The sequence below is a fragment of the Muscardinus avellanarius genome (genome assembly GCF_963383645.1).
Source record: "Muscardinus avellanarius genome assembly, chromosome: 16".
In the NCBI taxonomy this organism is placed as follows: domain Eukaryota; kingdom Metazoa; phylum Chordata; class Mammalia; order Rodentia; family Gliridae; genus Muscardinus; species Muscardinus avellanarius.
In genome coordinates this window covers 59,832,086-59,852,781 of record NC_137802.1, presented here as the reverse complement: position 1 = coordinate 59,852,781, position 20,696 = coordinate 59,832,086, and the positions used below count along the sequence as shown (strand labels likewise).

Below are 20,696 nucleotides of genomic sequence, written 5' to 3'. Positions count from 1 at the left end.
TCCATAGGTTGTTGTGGGTCCTGCCACACTGCTGAGACTATCCTCGAACCTGCGATCCTCCAGTCTCAGCCTTCCAAGTATTGGGATTACAGGCGTGCGCCAACACGTCAGGCTTGGTTTTCTTTCTTAATCTCGTTTATTTGCATTTGGCCACTTCCTAAACGCATCTTTCAAGCCTCCTTAGATCCACAGGCCCGCAGTCTGCGGGTTAGGCTATCTAAACCTCAATATTTCCCCAGCCCCGGGCACATCCGGGACCTGGAGGGGGCGTGTCCAGGGGCGGAGCCTAGCGCGCAGTCTCGGCCCCGCCCAGCCGTCGGCTTCCGGCTCCGCGCGCCCCTTCCGGCCGCCAGGGGTCGCCGCGGCGCGAGCCGGTTTCCAGGGCGGCGAGGGCCCGCCCCTTTGGCCCCTTCGGTTGTCGCGAGAGGAAGCGCGAGGCGTGCCGGGAGAAACGCGCCGCCGGCCCTGGGTTCGCCCAAGATGGCAGCTCTGGAAGAGGAATTCACGCTGTCTTCGGTGGCCCTGGGCGCGGGGCCCGACGGACTCCTCGGCGTGGAGCAGAGCGACAGAGCTGACCAGTTCCTAGTGACGGACGGCGGCAGGAGCGTCGTCCTGTATAAGGTGAGGGCGCGAGGGCCGCCGCCTCGCGGGTCTGAGCGCGGAGCGGGCGCGGGCGGGGGCCGGCTGGAGGGAGACCCGCGCCGCGAGCCAGGCCTAGAGCCTGGCCGGCATGTTTCCCGGTAGAGAAAGGCGCTGTTCCGCGTTGCGGTTGCCAGAGAGCTTCGGTGCACGTGGGAGAGACTGGGAAAAGAAGCGAAGGAACCCGTATTTTCGCTTCTCATCTCCCCGACACCGCCGTGCGGATAAGATCCCCTCCTGGGGTCGCTGTCACCCTGCTGCCGCGGAAGGGTCCTACGGAGACTGGGTCGACAGGGATGACACTGACGGGGGCCACCGTGCTCTAGGCCTGTGTCCGTACACTTCATCCTTCACTCGGGTGGGGGTCTTCTTGCCGACGAGAGGCCGGAGGTTTCTTGGTCGCCTGGTAAGAGGCTTGATTTGTAGGTGACTTGTAGGTGGGCAGCAGTGGTTTTCTCTACGAATCCGGGAGTTAGGTCCTAGGGTGTCAAACGTCCCGCCCCCTTTCCGCCTAGTTCCTGGCTCAGGACATTTAACTTCGCTTTGGTTGATTGTGTAGAAAACAATTACTTTTTCTCTTTAGGCTGCTGAACATAGTCGTCTATGTTAATGTTATTAAAAAGTTAGCTGCCGGGAGTGGTGGCGCACGCTTATAATCCCAACATTCTAGAGGCCGAAACTAGAGGATCGCGGTTCACGGACAGCCTCAGCTACTTAGTGAGGTCCTCTGCAATTTAGTGAGACCCTGTTTCAAAATAAAGAATAAAAAATAGGGCTGGGGGTGTAGCTCGGAGATAAAATGCCTCTGGGTTCCATCCCCAGTAACACACACACACACACACACACACACACACACACACACACACACAAAAGTTAGCTATCTTGTATAAGATAAGTTTCGAGTGACACATTTTCGACAATTCCTAGTACCGTTTAGACTCATCTGCAGACTCTCTTGGTCTTTACCCTGGACTTCCAGTGCATTTGTAATAGGAATACAGTGGCTGATCAAAAATGAAAGGACATGATTTCAATTACCCCTGCCTAACATGCCACTTTTCAGGTGCATAATGGGATTAGAGGTACTGGTGACCCTTGGTTCAATCACCAGCACCAAAAAGAAAATAAGAAAAATATTCTGTGCCCATTACATAAGTCTCCATATCCCTCAGCCCCAAGCAATCATCATTCTGTTTTTATCCACATTGACATCCCCCCTCCCCCTGGCACTGGGGATGGAACCCAGGGGCATTCTACCTCCGAGGTACACCCCCAGTCCTATTTTTTTATTCTTATTTTGAAACCGGGTCTCACTAGGTTGCAAAGGGTCTCACTTAAGTAGCTGAGGGTGTCCTTGAACCGCGATCCTCTGGTCTCAGCCTCCCAAATGCTGGGGTTACAAATGTGCACCACCATGCCCGACCACTTTAACAATTTTGGATATTTCATACTAGTGGCATCTACAAAATTTGTCAGTTTGTAATTGCTTTTTTTTTTTTTTTTTTTTTTGCTTTAGCATTTGTTAAATGCTATCATTGGAATGTTTCTTGTAATTCTTTTGCAAGAAAGAATTGTTTTTAATGTCTGAAATTGACTTCTTGAATATTTTGTTTCATTCATTAGGTTTCTGATCAGAAACCTTTGGGGAGCTGGTCAGTGAAACAAGGTCAGATTATAACATCTCCAGCTGTTTGCAACTTTCAAACTGGAGAGTATATTGTCGTGCATGACAATAAGGTAAGTTTTTTGTTTTTTGGGGGGGGTTTTGGTGGTACTGGGGGTGGAACCCAGGGGCTTTCTACCTCCGGGCTATTCTCCCAGGCCTATTTTATATTTTATTAGGAAACAGGGTTTCACTAAGTTGCTGAGAGCCTCACTAAGTAGCTGATGCTGGCTTCGAACCTGTGTGATCCTCCTGTCTCAGCCTCCCAAGCGCGGGGATTAAAAACCTGCGCCACCACACCCAGCCTAAATTGAGTTTTAAGACATGCATGTAAGCCAAGCATGGTGGTGCATGCCTGTTATGCCAGTACTTAGGAGGCTGCAACATGAGGATTGAAGGTTTCAGGCCATTCTAAACAACTTAGAGCCTGTTTCACAATAAAAATAAATAAAAAGGTCTGGGAGTGCAGTTCAAAGATATAATGCACCTGGGTTCAGTCCCCAAAACTAAAATATAAAAATAAAACTTAGAGTCAGGCATAGTGATACACATTTGTAATCCCAGTAATTGGGAAATTGAGACGGGGCATCACAGGTTCAAGGCCAGCCTCAGCAACTTGGCAAGGCTCTCGGCTACCTAGTGACACTCTACTTCCAAATAATAAGTAAAACTGGCCTGGGGGTATAGCATTTGGAGGTAGAATGCCTCTGGGTTCAGTCCTCAGTACCAGAAATAAATAAAACTTGACTGGGTGTGGTGGTACATGCCTGTAAATTCGGTAAGCTGAGACAGTGGGATTTCAGGTTTGCAGCCTGCCTCAGCAACTTAGCTAGGACCTCTGCAACTTAAAAAATAAAATAGCTTGCTGGGCGTGGTGGCACATGTTTGTAATCCCCGTGCTTGGGAGGTGGAGACAGGAGGATGCGCAGGTTCAAAGCCAGCCATGCTGGCTTAAGAGACTCTGTTTCCAAATAAAAATATAAAATAGGTCTGGGAGTGTAGCCCGGAGGCAGAAGGGCTTCCAGGAGCTCCAGTACCCCAAAATAAATAAATAAATAAAATAAAATAAAGTAAAATAACTTGGGAAGCTGAGACAGGAGGATCACACAGGTTCGAAGCCAACCTCAGCTACTTAGTGAGGCTCTCAGCAACTTAGTGAGGCCTTGTTTCAAAATAAAATGTAAAATAGGTCTGGGAGTATAGCCTGGAGGTAGAAAGCCCCTGGGTTCCATCCCCAGTACCACACACAAAAAAAAATTAAAATTAAATAGGGATGAGAGTGTCTACCTCTGAGATAGAATGTTCATGGGTTCAATCCCCAGTACCATACATGCACAAAAATATTGTAAATAATAATATGATACAAGTCAAATATTGATATTAAGTATTTGGTTTGTTATATGTAAGAGAATGGAATAATACTTTATATGCTTTGATTTAAGGTTTTGAGAATATGGAATAATGAAGATGTAAACCTGGATAAAGTATTTAAAGCCACAGTAAGTCCTCAGAGTTTTCAACATACTTATTTAGCTTTTTGATGAAATAGAACTATTTATAATACAGGATATGTCATTTATACTAATGCCCCTCAGAAAGTGAGCCTGAGGTCACGATCAGGTTTTCATTTTAGCTACCTTACAGTTTATCTTGGCAACGTAATCCATGTGTTACTAGACTAGAAGATACAGATATTATTATTCCATAAGATAATTTAAGTAATTGTGATAGAGCATAATTTGTGAGTGATTATACTTATTTCCATGAATTTGGATTTTTAGGGTTTCTCCCATGAGAATAGACCCTACAAGTTATTTTGGGTTTTTTTTCTTTTTTTGTGGGGTGGTATTGGAGATTAACCCAGGGATATTCTACCTCCAAGCTCCAACTCCAGCCCTGTATTTTATTCTTTATTTTGAAACAGGGTCTCACTAAGTTGCAGGGGGCCTTACAAGTTGCTGAGGCTGGCTGCAAAGCTGTGATCTTCTTGTCTTAGCCTCCCAAGTGCTAGGATTACAAGCGTGCCTAATCATGCCTGGCTTACGAGTTTCAGCGAAGCATGGCAGTGTATGCCGGTAACCCCAGTACTTAGGAGGCTGAGACAGGAGGACCGCAAATTCAAGGCCAGCCTCAGTAACTTAGTGAGGCCTTGTTTCACACACACAAACACAGATAAATAGGGCTGGGAGTAGAGTTCAGAGGTAGAACCCCTGGGTTCAAACCCCAATACCACTAAAAAAAAAAAAAAGTGATAATAATGATATATAAACTAGGCACAGTGACTCCTACCTTGTAATCCCAGTACTTGGGAGGCTGAGACAGGCAGATCTCAGGTTTGAAACTAAGCTAAACAGTCTAGCTGGGCTCTCGGCAATTTAGGAAGGCTTCCAGCAACTTAGGAAAACCCTGTTTTTATATTTAAAAAAAAAAAAAAACGGCTGGTATTGCGACATGAAGGTAGAATGCCCCTGGGCTCAATCCCAAGCAACACACACATATGACATACAGTTTAAAAAAAAAATTACTAGACATGGCTGTTTTTTCTACTAATGACCTACATTGTGTTTGTTAATTTTTCTTACTGATAAAATGAGGACTTCAAATGAGGTTATGACAATTGTAGTTGTAACTCTCTGACTCTGGATATAATTAGCAGTTCTAGAGTGGCCTACACATGGGGCTGACACAGTTGAAAGGCCTTGTTGCCTAGACTCTTGAAATTGGTATGCAGCTAGCTGTGCTGCCCCACACTGCAGTCTTCTCAGATACTTTGCAGTAAAACGGTCTTGAATTTTACTCAGTGGGGTTTTTAGCCCCATATGTGGCGTTAACTTCTCTCCTGTGCTTGGAGGCAACAGTTCTATCTTTTGTATCAGCCTTTCACACCAGGACAGTATTAGAGGCGATATCGCTGTCTCCTCCCTACTCTAGTTTTGGAGAACCCAGGTTCTAGCCTAGCCTCTCATATTCATACTAGGCAAACCAAAAATTAATAAAAATGTTACTATGGAGGAGAGAAAAGGACACAGTGAAGAAGATCAGAGAAGCTAGGCTTCTAAATTTATTTCATATTGTATAAATTTGATATTGGAACCATATACAGTTATAGAATTAAAATGAAAGCAAATTTCTTTAAAATACGCCTTCTAACAGGGTGTGGTGGCACACGTGTAATCCCAGTACTTGGAAAGCTAAGACAGGAAGATCTCAGGTTCAGGGCCAATCTCAGCAACTTAGTGAGACCCTGTTTCAAAAACAAGTTGTGGCTGGGCATGGTGGCGCACATGCTTGGGAGCCGGGGACAGGGGATTGCACAGGTTCAAAGCCAGTCTCACTGGCTTAAGAGACCCTGTTTCCAAATAAAAAATATTAAAAAAAAAAAAAAAAAAAAGCTGGGCATGATGGCACACGCTTGTAATCCCAGCATTCGGAAGGCTGAGACCTGAGGATCGTGGTTCGCGGACAGCCTTAGCTATTTAGTGAGGCCCTCTGCAACTTAGTGAAACCCTGTTTCAAAATAAAATAAACAATAAAAAATAGGGCAGGGGGTGTAGCTCAGAGGTCAAATGCCCCTGGGTTCCATCCCCAAACCCGCCCCCCCAAAAAAAAAATTATTAAAAAAATAGGTCTGGGAGTGTAGCCCGGAGGAAAAAGGGTTTCCAGGAACCCCAGTACCACCAAAAATAAAAAAAAAAAATTTTAAGTGAGTTGTAAGTCAGGTGTGGTGGTGCGTGCTTATAATCCCAGAATTTGGGAGGCTAAGACCAGAGAATCGCGATTCATGGCCAGGCTCAGCTACTTAGTGAGGCCTTCTGTAACTTAGTGTGACCCTGTTTCAAAATAAAGAATAAAAAATAGGGCAAGGGGTGTAGCTCAGAGGTCAAATGCCCATGGGTTCCATCCCCAGACCCGCAAATAAATAAATAAATAGATAGGGCATAGGACACATGCTTGTAATCCCAGTACCTGGGAGGCTGAGACAAGAGAATCACAGATTCAAAGCCAGCCTTGACAATTTAGTGAGGCTCTCAGCAACCTAGTGAGACACTGTTTCCCAATGTGAAAATCAGGCTGGGGGTATGGTTTGGAGGTAGAATGTGTCTGGTTTCAATCACAAGTACCAAAAACAAATACTAATAATGAATGAATGAAGCCGGGCGTGGTGGTGCACGCTTGTAATCCCCGCGCTTGGGAGGCTGAGACAGGAGGATCGCACAGGTTTGAAGCCAGCCTCAGCTACTTGGTGAGGCTCTCAGCAACTTGGTGAGACCCTGTTTCCAAATAAAATAGAAAATAGGTCTGGGAGTATAGCCCGGAGGTAGAAAGCCTCTGGGTTCCATCCCCAGTGCCACCAAAAAAAAAAAAGAATGAATGAATGAAAATAAAATAGGGCTAGGGGTGTAGCTCAGATGTAGAATGTCCCTAGGTTTCATCCCCAGTACCACCTATAAAAGCCTTTTATATACATGTCCTTATTAGCCAGGTGTGAGGCCTCATGATTGTAATTCAAGTACTTGTGAGGCTAAAGATTGCAGGTTCGCAGCCAGCCTCAGCAACTTAATGAAGCCCTCTGCAATTTAGTGAGACCCTGTTTCAAAATAAAAATAAAATAGACCTGGGGTTGTAACTTAAAAGTAGAGTACCACCGCCAGGCACTCCCAGCATTCAGGAGGCTGAGACTGGAGGATCACAGTTCACAGACAGCCTCAGCAACTTAGTGAGGCCCTCTGCAACTCAGTGAGACCTGGTTTCAAAATAGGGAATAAAAATAGGGCTAGGGGTGTAGCTCGGAGGTCAAATGCCCCTGGGTTCCATCCCCAGACCCGCAAAAAAAAGAAAAAAAAAAGTGCCCATGGGTCCAGTCCCCCAGTACCACAAAAAGTCCCTATTATATAAGTTTAAATTTGTGTATGAATTGTTTTAGAATAGAAGTTAAATATCTCTAATGCTTTTCCAGTTGTCGGCTGAGGTTTATAGGATACACTCCATTCAAGGGACTGAACCATTGGTGCTGTTCAAAGCAGGTGCCATTCGTGGTTTAGAGGCCTTACTTGCAGAGCCCCAACAGAAAATCGAAAGTGTTATCTCTGATGAAGAAGTGATCAAGTAAGTCCTAGTACTTGTAAATGAATTTTTACCCATAAATTCACTAAGCATTTTTTACTATACTCTCTGCCATGTTCAGAACCATTTTTGGTCACAAGGTCAAGGCCAACCCGGGAACTTAGTGAGACCCTGTCCAGAAATAAAAAAGGCGCGCACACACACTCTTAGTTATAAACATAATAAAAGTGCCTGGCACGATGCATGCACCTATAATCCCAGTACTTGGAATGCCGAGACAGGAGGATCTCAGGTTCGAAGCCAACATCAGCAACTTAGTGAGATAAAAGGGGATAGGGATGTAGCTCAGAGTTGGAATGCTCCTGCCCCCTCAAAAAATATAAGTAACTTTGGGCTTGTTTTATGGCTCAATGGAAGGGCGGGCACTTGCCTAGCATACATGAAACCCTGGGTTTGATCCCCAATACCACACACAACAAATAATAGTCTAATTAAAATCCACTTATAGCCAAGTGTGGTATATACTGTAACCACAGTAACTGGAAGGATGAGACAGTAGGATCACAGGATCAAGGACAGCCTCCACAAGTAGTAAGACTCTCATCAGACTATTTATGGAGGTCAGGCATGTGGCACATGCTTGTAATCCCAGCATTTGGGAGGCTGAGACAGGAGGATTACAGTTCAAAGACAGCCTCAGCTACTACTTAGTGAGGCCCTCAGTGAGACCCTGTTTCCAAATAAAGAATAAAAAATAGGGCTGGTGGTGTAGCTTGGAGGTAAAGTGCTCCTGGGTTCCACCCCCAGTACCACAAAGAGAAAAAAAAAACTGCTTGTGGAGGGAGTCCTTGAACATGTGATCCTACTGTCTCATTCTCCCAAGCACTGTGATTATAGGTATGTATTATCACACCTTGCTATAAGGTTGTTTTTTTGGTTTCTTGCAATGCTGGGGATGGAACCCAGGGGCATTCTCCCTCTGAACAGTACCCCCAGCCCTGTTTTTTATTCTTTATTTTGAAACAGGGTCTCACTGAGTTTCAGAGTACCTCACTAAGTAACTGAGGCCATCTGCGAACTGTGGTCCTCCTGTCTCAGCCTCCCAAATGCTGAGATTACAAGCATGTGCCACCACACCTGGCTCATTCCTGTATTATAATAAACAGGAATAAACTAGGGCTTGGGGTGTAGCTTCTAGGTAGAATGCTCTTGAGTTTAATCCCCAGCAACACACACAGACACACAACACTGACCAAAGTAACATCACCAGAAGCCTCCAGAGTGATGGAGGATTGAGAAAACTCTAGTCATACGAGTCCTGTTGTAATGCTAAGAATTAAATCATCAGTTATTTGAAGATGAAGTGCAAAATACCAAAATCTTTTTGTTTCTGTTATATTTTCCTGGTTCCCAAGTTAAAACCTTTTTCCTTGAAGAACAGCACAGCTCATTACTGAAATCCTGGTAGTGCCCTGAGACCTCTGCTTTCCCAGACTCTGGAATAAAATCAGAAAGTGAATCACTCAAGGGATAGAAGGACACTCATGATTTCACCTCTAACCCTCATGATTTTATGTTTTCTGCTCAGTTGAGTTGCTGACTCTCCAGGTCCTGCTGGGAACTGAATTTCTAACAATCAAAGTGAAGCCGGACGTGGTGGCACACGCTTGTAATCCCAGCATTTAGGAGGCTGAGACTGGAGGATTATGGTTCGCAGACAGCCTCAGCTACTTAGTGAGGCCCTTTGCAACTGAATGAGACCCTGTTTCAAAATAAAGAATAAAAAATGGGCAGGGGTTAGCCGGGCATGGTGGTGCACGCTTGTAATCCCCATGCTTGGGAGGCTGAGACAGGAGGAACACAGGTTTGAAGCCAGCCTCAGCTACTTAGTGAGGCTCTCAGCAACTTAGTGAGACCCTGTTTCCAAATAAAATATTAAATAGGTCTGGGAGTGTAGCCTGGAGGTAGAAAGCCTCTGGGTTCCACTCCCAATACCACCAAAAAAGAAAAATTGGGCAGGGGTTGTAGCTCAGAGGTCATTTTAAAGAATAAAAAAATTGGGCAGGGGTTGTAGCTTGGAGGTCAAATGCCTCTGGGTTCCATCCCAGACCCACAAAAAATAAATAAATAAATAAAAATAAAAGTGAAGACTTAGTAAGTGAACAACATGGGTAGTGGCCAGCTTTACCATAGACTCAGTGACGTATGTCTCTGATGTGTGAGCAACTATGTTTGGTGCAAACCATTTGACTCTCATCAATCCTGTGCCACACCCTGGCTCCGATTCCTTAGTAATAATCCTCTGGCTATGTTTGGTACCTTTGATACTTGAAGAAGGCGGATGAGATCCTAATGTTTTCCTCAGAACGCTAGTCCCGAAAGTAATTCTGAAGAAAAGCAAGTGGGCCGGGCATGATGGCACATTCTTGTAATCCCAGCATTTTTGGGAGGCTGAGACAGGAGGATTACTGTTGGTGGCCAACCTCAGCTACTTAGTGAGGCCCTTTGCAGCTCAGAGAGACCCTGCTTAAAAATAAAGAATAAAAAAGTAGAGCTGGGGAATGCCTTTGGGTTCCATCCCCAGTGCCACAAAAAAGAAAAAAAAAAGGCAGGTGGGAGCATCACCTGGTATTTGGAGAACGCCACATACTTTCCCTTCAACCTCCTGGAATTTACAATTCACATTGTCTGAGAAGTTCAGTTACCTGTGTTTATTTCAAACACCAAATTAGATGTTCTCTGATGTCTTTCTGCCTCCAAAAATTTTTAATAATAGTATTTTCTGCTGGGCGTAGTGGCACGTACTTGGGAGGCAGAGACAGGAGGATAGCACAGGTTCAAAGCCAGCCTTGATGGCTTAAGAGACCCTGTTTCCAAGTAATATATATATATTAATATATATATATATATATAATATATATTATATTATATATAAAAATAGGTCTGGGAGTGTAGCCCAGAGGTAGAAGGGTTCCATCCCCAGTACCACCAAAATAATAAAAGTATTTTCTTAAATTTTGATTCATAATATGATTCTCTCAAGCTGGGTGCAGTGGTATATTCCTGTAATCACACTACTTGGGAGATTGGCAGGTTCAAGATCAGCCTCAGCAATTTAGACCATCTGCAATTTAGTGAGACCCCTTTTTTTTTCTTGGTGGTGGTGGGCTGGGATTCTTGAAAACCCTTCTACCTCCAGGCTACACTCCTAGACCTATTTTATATTTTTTATTTTGAAACAAGGTCTCTTAAGCCAGCGAGGGTGGCTTTGAACCAGTGCGATCCTTCTGTCTCCGCCTCCCAAGCGCGGGGATTACAAGCGTGCACCACCATGCCCGGCAAGAGACCCTCTTTCAAAATAAAAAATAAAACAGGTATACCTCAGTAGTAAAAAAAAAAAAATTTCCTAAATTATGTCCCCAGTACCAAAAAAATAAGTTTCTAGACTGATATTTTTGCATTTTGTAATTTTACCTTTTTTTGGTTTTAGGTGGACAAAGATTTTCATGTTATATAGGCATCCTTTGTTACTTTTTATTACCGAAAAAGTAAGTGACATCTTGCTTGTGGCCCATTTTATGAAATTTTAAAGTCACCTATACTATTTCTAAAACCAAATGGGGCCGGGCATGGTGGGGTATGCTTATCCCAGCATTTGGGAGGCTGAGACAGGAGGACTGCGGTTCGCAGACAGCTTCAACTACTACTTACTGAGGACCTTTGCAATTCAGTGAGACCCTGTTTCAAAGTAAAGAATAAAAAATAGGGCTGGGGGTGTTGCTTGGAGGTAGGTGCCTCTGGGTTCCATCCTCAGTACCACAAAAAAAGGGGGGGGGGACCCAGGCATGGTGGTGCATGCTTGTAATTCCAGCCCTTGCAAGACAGAAACAAGAGGATCACATATTCACAGCCAGCCTCAGCAAATTAGTGAGACCGTCTGCAACTTAGTGAGAACCTATTTCAAAGTAAAAGAGTAAACCAGGGCTGGGGTGTAGTCGAAGGTAGAATACCCTGGGTTCCATCCTCAGTACTGCAGAATAAAGTGAACCAAAGTGGGACTTCAGTGTTTCTTTCCCAGGAAACCTCAGATCTCAGGATCCCAGGATTGCGGCTAGCATCAGCTACTTGGTAAGGCCTCCACAAAAAAAAAAAAAAAAAAAGGTGGGTTAGGGATAGAGCTCAGAAGTAAAATATTCCTTTAAATTAAATTTCGGGACATTCTACTCAGAGCTAAACTCCCAGCCCCATTTTATTTTTCCTTTGAAATAGGGTCTTGCTACATTGATGCGAGTCTTACTACTGTAATCCTCCTATCTCAGCCTACCAGTTAGTGGGATTTACAGGCATGCTACAACTTTTTTTTTTTTTTTTTTTTTGGTGGTGGTGGTACTGGGGTTCCTGGAAGCCCTTCTACCTCCAGGTTACACTCCCAGACCTATTTTTATACATTTTATTTGGAAACAGGATCTCTTAAGCCAGCGCTGCTGGCTTCGAACCTGCGCCATCCTCCTGTCTGCCACCCAAGCGCAGGGATTACAAGCGTGCGCCACCACGCCCGGCTACAACTTCTTAAATAGTTGGTTAAAGTGAGGATTTTTTTTTTTTTTTTTTTTTTTAGGCCGGGTGTGATGGCGCACGCTTGTAATCCCCTGCTTGGGAGGCTGAGACAGGAGAATCGCACAAGTTCGAAGCCAGCCTCAGCTACTGAGTGAGGCTCTCAGCAACTTAGTGAGACCCTGTTTCCAAATAAAGTATAAAATAGGTCTGGGAGTATAGCCTGGAGGTAGAAGGCCCCTGGGTTCCACCCTCAGTACCACAAAAAAAAAAGAATTTTTTTTTTTTTTCTTCTTGCGGTACTGGGGATGGAACCCAGAAGCATTCTACCTCTGAGCTACACCCCCAGCCCTATTTTTTAGTGTTTATTTTGAAACAGGGTCTCATCTCATTGATTGCAAAGGGCCTAAGTAGCTGCGGCTGTCTACGAACCCGGATCCTCCTGTCTCTGCCTCCCAAATGCTGAGATTACAAGCGTGCGCCACCACGCCTGGCTAAAATGAGAATGTTTATATAATAAAATTGCCCTTTTATTGCAGCATGGAAATTATTTTGCTTATGTAAAAATGTTCAGCTCAGGAAACTTAAGCAAGTATTCACTTTTACTTGGACAAGAAGAAAAACCTGTTACACTCAATTTTACTGCATATATGGATCGGAAATTCATCTCTTTGATGTCATTAAGTAAGTTTTCTTTAAACTTGCAGTGATTTAAGTAGATGTTACGGGGCAGTGGGAGTTCTGAGACTTGGAGTTTTCTCCTGGAGCTTCCCTTTTCATGCTTCCTTACGAACATTCCTGCCAGTTGCTTTGGCACTTGGCCCTGTCTGCCCAGGCTTAGGCCAGGCTGTGTTCTGAGGGTGCGGGCGTACTTCAGAGAGAGCACTTTGAGACACTGTCTGACACTTAGGTAATGTGTATGTAGGTGGTACTCAAAATTGAACTCAAGGATACCTCTCAGTTGCACCCCAGCCCTACTGGCTTTTGTTTGTGTTTTGTTGTTGTTGTTGTTTTGGTTTGGTTTGGTTTGGTTTTTTTTGGAGGTGCTGGGGGTGGAACCCAGGAGCATTGTACCTCCGAGCCACATCCCCAGCCCTATTTTTTAGTCTTTTAAGTTGTTTTTGGTTTGGTTTGGTTTGGTTTGGTTTTTCTTTTTTTGTGGTGTGTTTTTGTTTGTTTGTTTTTTGTTTTTTTTGGTACTAGGGTTCCTGGAAGCCCTTCTACCTCTGGGCTATACTCCCAGACCTATTTTTTATATTTTTATTTGGAAACAGGGTCTCCTAAGCCAGCAAGGCTGGCTTCGAACCTGTGTGATCCTCCAGTCTCTGCCATGCGCCACAATGCCCAGCATCTTTTAAGTTTTTTAAACAGGGTCTGACTGAGCTGTAGAGGGCCTCGCTAAGTAGCTGAAGCTGTCTGTAAACCGCAATCCTCTGTCTCAGCCTCCAAAATGCAGGGATTACAAGCATGCGCCATCACACCTGGCCCTGTTGTATTTTTTATTTTGAAACAGGGTCTCACTAAGTTGCAGAGGTTCTTGATAAGTAGCTGAGGCTGGCCTTGAAGCTGCGATCCTCCTGTTTCAGCCTCCCAAGCACTGGCTCAGCCTCAGCAGTTTAAACCTTTTTTCAACTGGGTGTGGTGGTACATGCTTATAATCCCAGCATTTAGGAGGCTGAGACCGGAGGAACATGGATCATGGACAGCTGCAACTTAGTGAGACCCTGTTTCAAAATAAAAAGAATAAAAATATATAGGAGCTGGAAGTTGTGGTGCATGCTTGTAATCCCACTGCTTGGGAGGCTGAGACAGGAGGATCACGCAGGTTCAAAGCCAGCCACAGGTACTTAGTGAGGCTCTCAGCAACTTAGTGAGACCCTGTTTCCAAATAAAATAGGGCTGGGAGTGTAGCCTGGAGGTAGAAAAGCCCTGTGTTCTACCCCAAGTACCACAAAAAGGGTGGGGGGGGTGTGGCTCGGAGGTTCAGTGCCCCAGGGTTCCATCCCCAGATCCACAAAAAATAAATAAGCCCTGTTTCCAAATAAAGTTCTGAGCCGGGCGTGGTACCGCACACTTGTAATCCCCGAACTTGGGAGGCTGAGACAGGAGGATCGCGCAGGTTCAAAGCCAGCCTCAGCTACTTAGTGAGGCTTTCAGCAACTTAGTGAGACCCTGTTTCCAAATAAAATATAAAATGGGTCTGGGAGTATAACCCGGAAGTAGAAAGCCTCTGGGTTCTAGCCCCACTACCACCAAAAGAAAAAGTCAAAGTTCTGGAAGCCGGGCGTAGAAGCCCATGCTTATAATAATCCCAGTACCTGGGAGGCTGAGACAGGAGGATCGAAGGTCTACAGCTACCTTAGCAACTTATAGAGGCCCTCTAGAACTTAGTGAAACTTTTTTTTTCTCTCTCTCCGTACTGGGAATGGAACCCAGGGGCATTCTACCTCCGAGCTACACCCCCAGCCCTATTTTTATTCTATATTTTGAAATAGGGTCTCACTAGCTAGGCGTGGTGGCGCACCCTTGTAATCCCTGCGCTTGGGAGGCGGAGACAGGAGGATCGCACAGGTTCAAAACCAGCCGTGCTGGCCTAAGAGACCCTGTTTCAAAAATATAAAATAGGTCTGGGAGTGTAGCCCGGAGGTAGAAGGGCTTCCAAGAACCCCAGTACCACAAAAAAAAAAAAAAGGAATAGGGTCTCACTAAGTAGCAAAGTACCTCACTAAGTAGCCAAGGTTGTCCGCAAACTGCGATCCTTCTGTCTCAGCCTCCCAAATGCAGGGTTTACAAGGGTGCACCACCACACCCAGCTCTCTTTTGAATTTTTTTAAAAATGGGACTGGGAGTATACCTTAGAGGTAGATTGCCCCTGGGTTCCATATCCAGTACCACAAATAAGTAAAGAAAGTTCTGGAAGTGTAGCTAAGAGATAGGAGGCCTCTGGGTTCAACCTCCTGAAAAGTAAAAAATAAATAAACAACCTACTACATTTGACTATAATAGATACAGAATTGTCCTTTACCCGTTACTGAATCACAAATACTTGTTTCCAACAGGTTCTGATGGGTGTGTATATGAATCTTTGATACCAATATTTTCAAGTGACACAGAAAAATATCAGAGGGTAGTTAAATCAGTATTGCTCAAGGCCGTCGTGTCTGGTAATGTGGGCAGTGGTGCTGCCCTCGCCATCCTGGACCAAGATCATGTGGCAGTCCTGGGACCTCCACTGTCATCCTCTAAGGGTAACTAAAATCCAGTCGGTTAAGATGTCCTTTGCCTTTGCCCCCAAACGCTTACCTTCTAGTCTTCCCTCCTTTCCCTTTCATTTCTTCATTACCTCCCTAATTCTTTCTCTTTATCACCATACTCAAATTAGTTTTGTAATTTTTGTTTTTTTTGTGTGTGGTATTGGGACATTCTATCCCTGAGCTGTGCCCCCATCCCTTTTTATTTTATTATTTGTAAATAGGGTCTAAGTTGCTGCAGCTGACTTCAAACCTCCAATACTCCTCTGTCAGCTTCCCAAATACTGTGTACTGTGATTACAAACGTGCACCACCACACCTAGCTAGTTTTATAGCTTTTTTTTTTTAATTTTCGTGTGATACCGGGGATTGAACCCAGGAGCATTTTACTTACCAGCCCTTTTTTTTTTTTTTTTTTTTTTTTTTTTTTTTTTTTTTTTTTTTTGTCTTGAAACAAGGTCTCATTAAATTGCAGAGTACCTCACTAAGTAGCTGAGGCTGGCTGCAAATCTGTGATCCTCCTGTTTCAGCCTCCCAAGTACTCAGAATACAAGGTGTGTGCCACCACACCCAACTTAGTTTTGTAACTTTTTTTTTTTTTTTTTTTTGTGGTAATGGCTTGTGCCACCATCACATTCAGCCAACTTTCTAATTCTTAAAAAAGTCTTTGATTTTATCCTTTATGGATTAATCTTTCTAGAACACCTTCTTGTACCACTCCTTTGCTCATTACTGTAAGGTCCTAAAGAAATAAAAATGACAATCCATCAAGCTGGGCATGGTCGTGTAGGCCTATAATCTCAGTAGTTGGAAGGCTGAGACAGGAAGATCTATCACGGGTTTGAAGATAGCCTCAACAGTGTAGTGAGTCTCTCAGCAACTTAGTGATACCCCATTTCCAAACAAAAAATAAAAAGGGCTGGGAGTATAGCTCAGAGGTAGAATGCCCCTGGGTTCAATCCCCAATGCCAAATACACACACACTGACGCACACATACACACTCCATCAGCCTGTAGGCATTTCAAATAGACAATCCTTGCAGTAAAGAATTCAGAGTGACATGGTAATCCACTGGATGAAATACTAGTATGCTTTTAGTCTCTGGGTCGTCTAAACATGGCTATAATCACCTTAACTCCTCAAACTGCCCCCCTCCAGTCTTTTGGTACAGAATATTAAAATCAGGGGCATTCTACCTCCAAGATATACCCCAGCCCTTTTTATTTTGAAAGTCACACTAACTTGCTGAGATTGGCCTCAAACCTTCGATTATTTATTTATTTTTTATTTTTATCTGTGTGTGGTGCTGGAGATTGAACCCAGTGACACCTGTTTGTTTATTATTTTTTTATTTTGAAACAGAGTCTCTCACTAGGTTGATGAGACTCTCACTACTTGCTGAGCCTGTCCTCAAACCTACAAACTTCCCAAGTCTTAGCCTCCCAAGTACTGGGATTACAGGCCTGTGCCACAATGCAGGGCTTATTTTTTTTACTTTCAAATTGGGTCTCCCCAAGTTGCTGAGACCATCTTTGAACCAGAGATCCTCCTATCTCAGGCTCCTAAGTACTGGGATTTCAGGTGTGTGTCACCATGCCCTGCTTTCCTCTTGTTTATTTTTATTTTTATTTATTTTTGCGTTACTGGGGGTGGAACCCAGGGGCATTCTACCTCCAAGCTATACCCCTAACCCCATTTTTAACTCTTTATTTTGAAATAGGGTCTTACTGAGTTGCAAAGGGCCTCAATAAGTAGCTGAGGCTTTCCACAAACTGCGATCCTCCTGTCTCAGTCTCCCAAATGCTGGGATTACAAGCCTGCACTACCACACCCAGCTGCTTTCAAAACTGCTTTACATTTTGAAAGGTTTTGAGAGTTTGGTATTAATTCTTTAAGTGTTTGGTAGAATTCATCAGGGAAGTCATCTATCTGGTCCTGGGATTTTCTTGGGTATTTTTGGTTTCTGAGGTTTTTTGGAGTATGTTTTGTAGATTTTTTACAGTACTGGGAATCAAACCCAGAGGCAATTCTACCTCTGAGCTGCACTCCTATCCCTACTTTTTATTCTTTATTTTGAAACAGGGATCACTAAGTTGCGGAGGGCCTCACTAAATTTTTGAGTGTGACTTTGAACCTGCAATCCTCCTGTCTCAGCCTCCCAAGTACTGGGATTCCAAGTGTGCGCCACCACACCCAGCTGTATGTTGACTATTATTGCAGTTTTTAACCTGCCATTAAGCCTCTTCCTCGGAACTCCCCTTTCCAGTCCATGTCATCTGGCCTTGTGCTCTCATGTCTTTGAATTCCTGTGACAATTACTCTCGTTTTACTCACTTTCATACTAAATAAAGCAAAACTTGTGTACTTTCTATGGCTCCTTTTCTTTCTGAAGATATTATGTATTTATACCTGGGGATGTCTCTGAGTTTGTATATCTTATTTTATAGACTGTCTCTCGATATGGAACATAAAGTTTCAAACACTACAGACTTCCAAAGACCTGCCACAGGGAACCAGTGGTCAAGTAAGTTTTATTTATCTGAAATATTATACTTACTGTGGTTTTTTTTTTTTTTTTTTTTTTTTTTTTTGGGTGGTACTGGGGATGGAACCCAGGGGCCCTCTACCTCTGGGCTACACTCCCAGACCTATTTTATATTTTATTTGGAGACAGGGTCTCTTAAGCCAGCTGAGGCTGGCTTCGAACCTGCACGATCCTCCTGTCTCAGCCTCCCAAGCACAGGGATTACAAGCGTGCGCCACCACACCCGGCTTAATGTGGATATTTTAATAGTTTCTGTATATTTATCACTTTAAAGAGACTAAATTATCATTAATATTAGATCATGTTGCTCTTACAAAGCAAGGGCTTTCCCAGCCCCAACCACTTTTTTTAAATGTGTATATTGATCAGAGTTTTCTGACTCAAAAGTGACCTTTTCAAGCCAGGCATGGTGCCGGCACATGTAATCCCAGTACTTGGAAGGCTGAGACAGGAGGATCACAGGTTCATGGCCCGCCTCAGCTACTTAGTGAGGCCCTCTGCAACTCAGTGAGACTCTTTTTCAAAATAAAGAATAAAAACAGGGCTGGGGGTGTCGCTCAGAGGTAGAATGTCCCTGGGCAGCACCACCAAAAAGAATTATGTTTTTTTCAGACGAAAGTACCCCCAGTTAATAAAGTATACAGGTATACATATGGTACTCTTGAAAGGTTTTTTTACTTTGCCCTGTTTATTGTTATACTGAGATAGCTTATATAAAAGGTTACTATTACAGCCCGGAGTTGTGGCGCACGCTTATAATCCCGGCTTTTGGGAGGCTGAGACCGGAGAATTGCAGTTCGCAGATAGCCTCAACTACTTAGTGAGGCCCTCTGCAACTTAGTGTGACCCTGTTGCAAAATAAATAATAAAAAATAGGGCAGGGGGTGTAGCTCGGAGGTTGAATGCCCCTGGGTTCCATCCTCAGACCTGCAAAAAAAAAAAAAGAAAGAAAAATTACTATTACAAGTTATAAGGGCTTGTTGAGCCAGATCTTAAAAGAGAAAAAATAATTGCTTACAGTTTTGATAACCTTTTGCAGCTCTGGTATTATGGGGAAAATTTATTTATTCTACATGGAAAATTTCTAACTGTGATTCCATACAAGTGTGAAGTGTCATCATTAGCCGGTGCTCTTGGAAAACTCAAACACAGTCAAGATCCAGGTAGAAACTTAAAGTTAATATGTGGGGTTTTTTTTTTTTTTTTATTGGTGCACTGTATTCATATATCATAATGGGATTAAAAAAAAACTTTTGTAGACATACATGCATACATTGCCCAGTTAGCCCCCTACCCAATCCCTATCCCGTTCCTTCCCCATCCCTCCTTCCCATTCTTGGCTTAGTGGTTTTATAGCAATTTATCCAAAATTAACAATGACAATCTCACATAACAGTTTAATTTGTCTGATACCAAGCTTTTGATGACTTAAAGATAACATTTCTTTTTTTTTTTTTTTTTTTGCTTTCTTTCTTACCAGAGAATATTTTTTTTTTCTATTTTTTTTTTAGGTGAAACCAACATACATTTATTTACTTATTTTTCAGAAAAAAATCTATCCTAATGTGGAGTATGGACTCTAGATACCCAAAACGGTCTCGAAAAAGAACAAAGCTAGAAGATGTATATTTTCTGATTTCAGACCATATAAAGCTACAATAATTGAAACAGTGTAGTACTGTTATAAAGGCAGATATATAAAGCATTGGAGTTATATACAAGCCTAGAGCTAAATTCTTCCATATATTGTCAAGTTCTTTTTGACAAGGTTTTCATGAACATTTGGTGGAGGAAATAATAATCGTTTAACTAAATATTGTTGAAAAATAATAATTACATGAAAAAGAATAAAATTGGACCCTTACCTAACACCATATACAAATATTAACTCAAAATAGATAAAAGACCTAAATATAAATCTTAAGACTATAAACTTTTAGAAGAAAATCTGGGTCATAAAACCTCACAACATTGAAATTGGCAGTGATTTCTTGGATATGATTTCAATGGCACAGGCAACAGAAGGGTAAACAAACTCCCAAAAAAAATTTAAAAAATATTGTATATCCAAAGACAATGTAAACAGTTAAAAGTTACTGATAGAATGGGATAAAATATTTCCAAATGCTATATCTGAAGGTATATTAATATTCCAAATAGAAATCCTAAAAATTAGCAACAGTAAAAGCAAACAATACAATTTAGAAATAGGTAAAAGACTAACATAAATAATGAATCTCCCAAGATAACCAATCTTAGTTGTCTTTTGGATGGAAAATCTTGTTTCTCTGGTTCTGGTGTGTGTTACCTATTTCTTCTTTGTAGTTAATCTCTTTGAGTATTTTCTCTAGCGCTGGTTTTGAAGACATAAATTCCTTCAGTTTCTGTTTGTCATGGAAGCTTCTTATTTCTCCATCTAATTTGATAGAACGTTTTGCTGGGTAGGAAATTTTTGGCTGGAAGTTGTTTTCTTTCAGAGTTTGGAATATGTTACTCCAAGCCCTTCTGGCTCTCATGACTTGTTTTGGGAAGTCTGGAGTGATTCTAATTGGTTTGCCTCTGAATGTCACTTGGCCCTTTGTTTTTGTTGCCTTTAAGATTCTCTGCTTGGCTTCCACATTGGTCATTTTGACAATTATGTGGCGTGGGGATCTTCTTCTCCGATCCTGTCTAAAGGGAGTTCTATAAGTTTCCTGAACCTGTGTATCGACCTCTTGCTCTATGTTTGGAAATTTTCTGCTATTACTTCCTTGAAGAGATTGTTGATCCCTTTGGTTTCACTTTCTTTTCCCTCCTTTATTCCAATTATTCTTAGGTTAGCTCTCTTAAAATGGGCCCATATTTCTTCAATGTCAGATTCCTGCTGTCGGCTTTTTTTTTTTTTCTCTAAATTAGAAACTATGCGTTCATTTTTGGAATGATCCTCTTCTAGGAACAAGATTCTATTCTCCATGTGGTCTAATCGGTTGTTTATACTTT

General features: G+C 42.9%; 1 protein-coding gene across 1 annotated transcript in view; it reads left to right on the top strand.

Annotated features, from left to right (window-relative positions):
- Nucleotides 1-480: 480 nt before the first annotated feature.
- Nucleotides 481-20,696, top strand: part of NOL11 (nucleolar protein 11) — a gene marked incomplete at both ends in the record, with an annotated part of 31,998 nt that continues 11,782 nt past the window's right edge. Inside the window, 9 exons of the mRNA XM_080712615.1 lie at nt 481-621; nt 2,263-2,376; nt 3,745-3,801; nt 7,260-7,408; nt 10,857-10,914; nt 12,460-12,604; nt 14,980-15,168; nt 17,620-17,696; nt 18,757-18,880. Of these exons, the coding sequence (XP_080568741.1) occupies nt 481-621; nt 2,263-2,376; nt 3,745-3,801; nt 7,260-7,408; nt 10,857-10,914; nt 12,460-12,604; nt 14,980-15,168; nt 17,620-17,696; nt 18,757-18,880 (1,054 nt within the window). The remainder of the gene's footprint in view (nt 622-2,262; nt 2,377-3,744; nt 3,802-7,259; nt 7,409-10,856; nt 10,915-12,459; nt 12,605-14,979; nt 15,169-17,619; nt 17,697-18,756; nt 18,881-20,696) is intronic.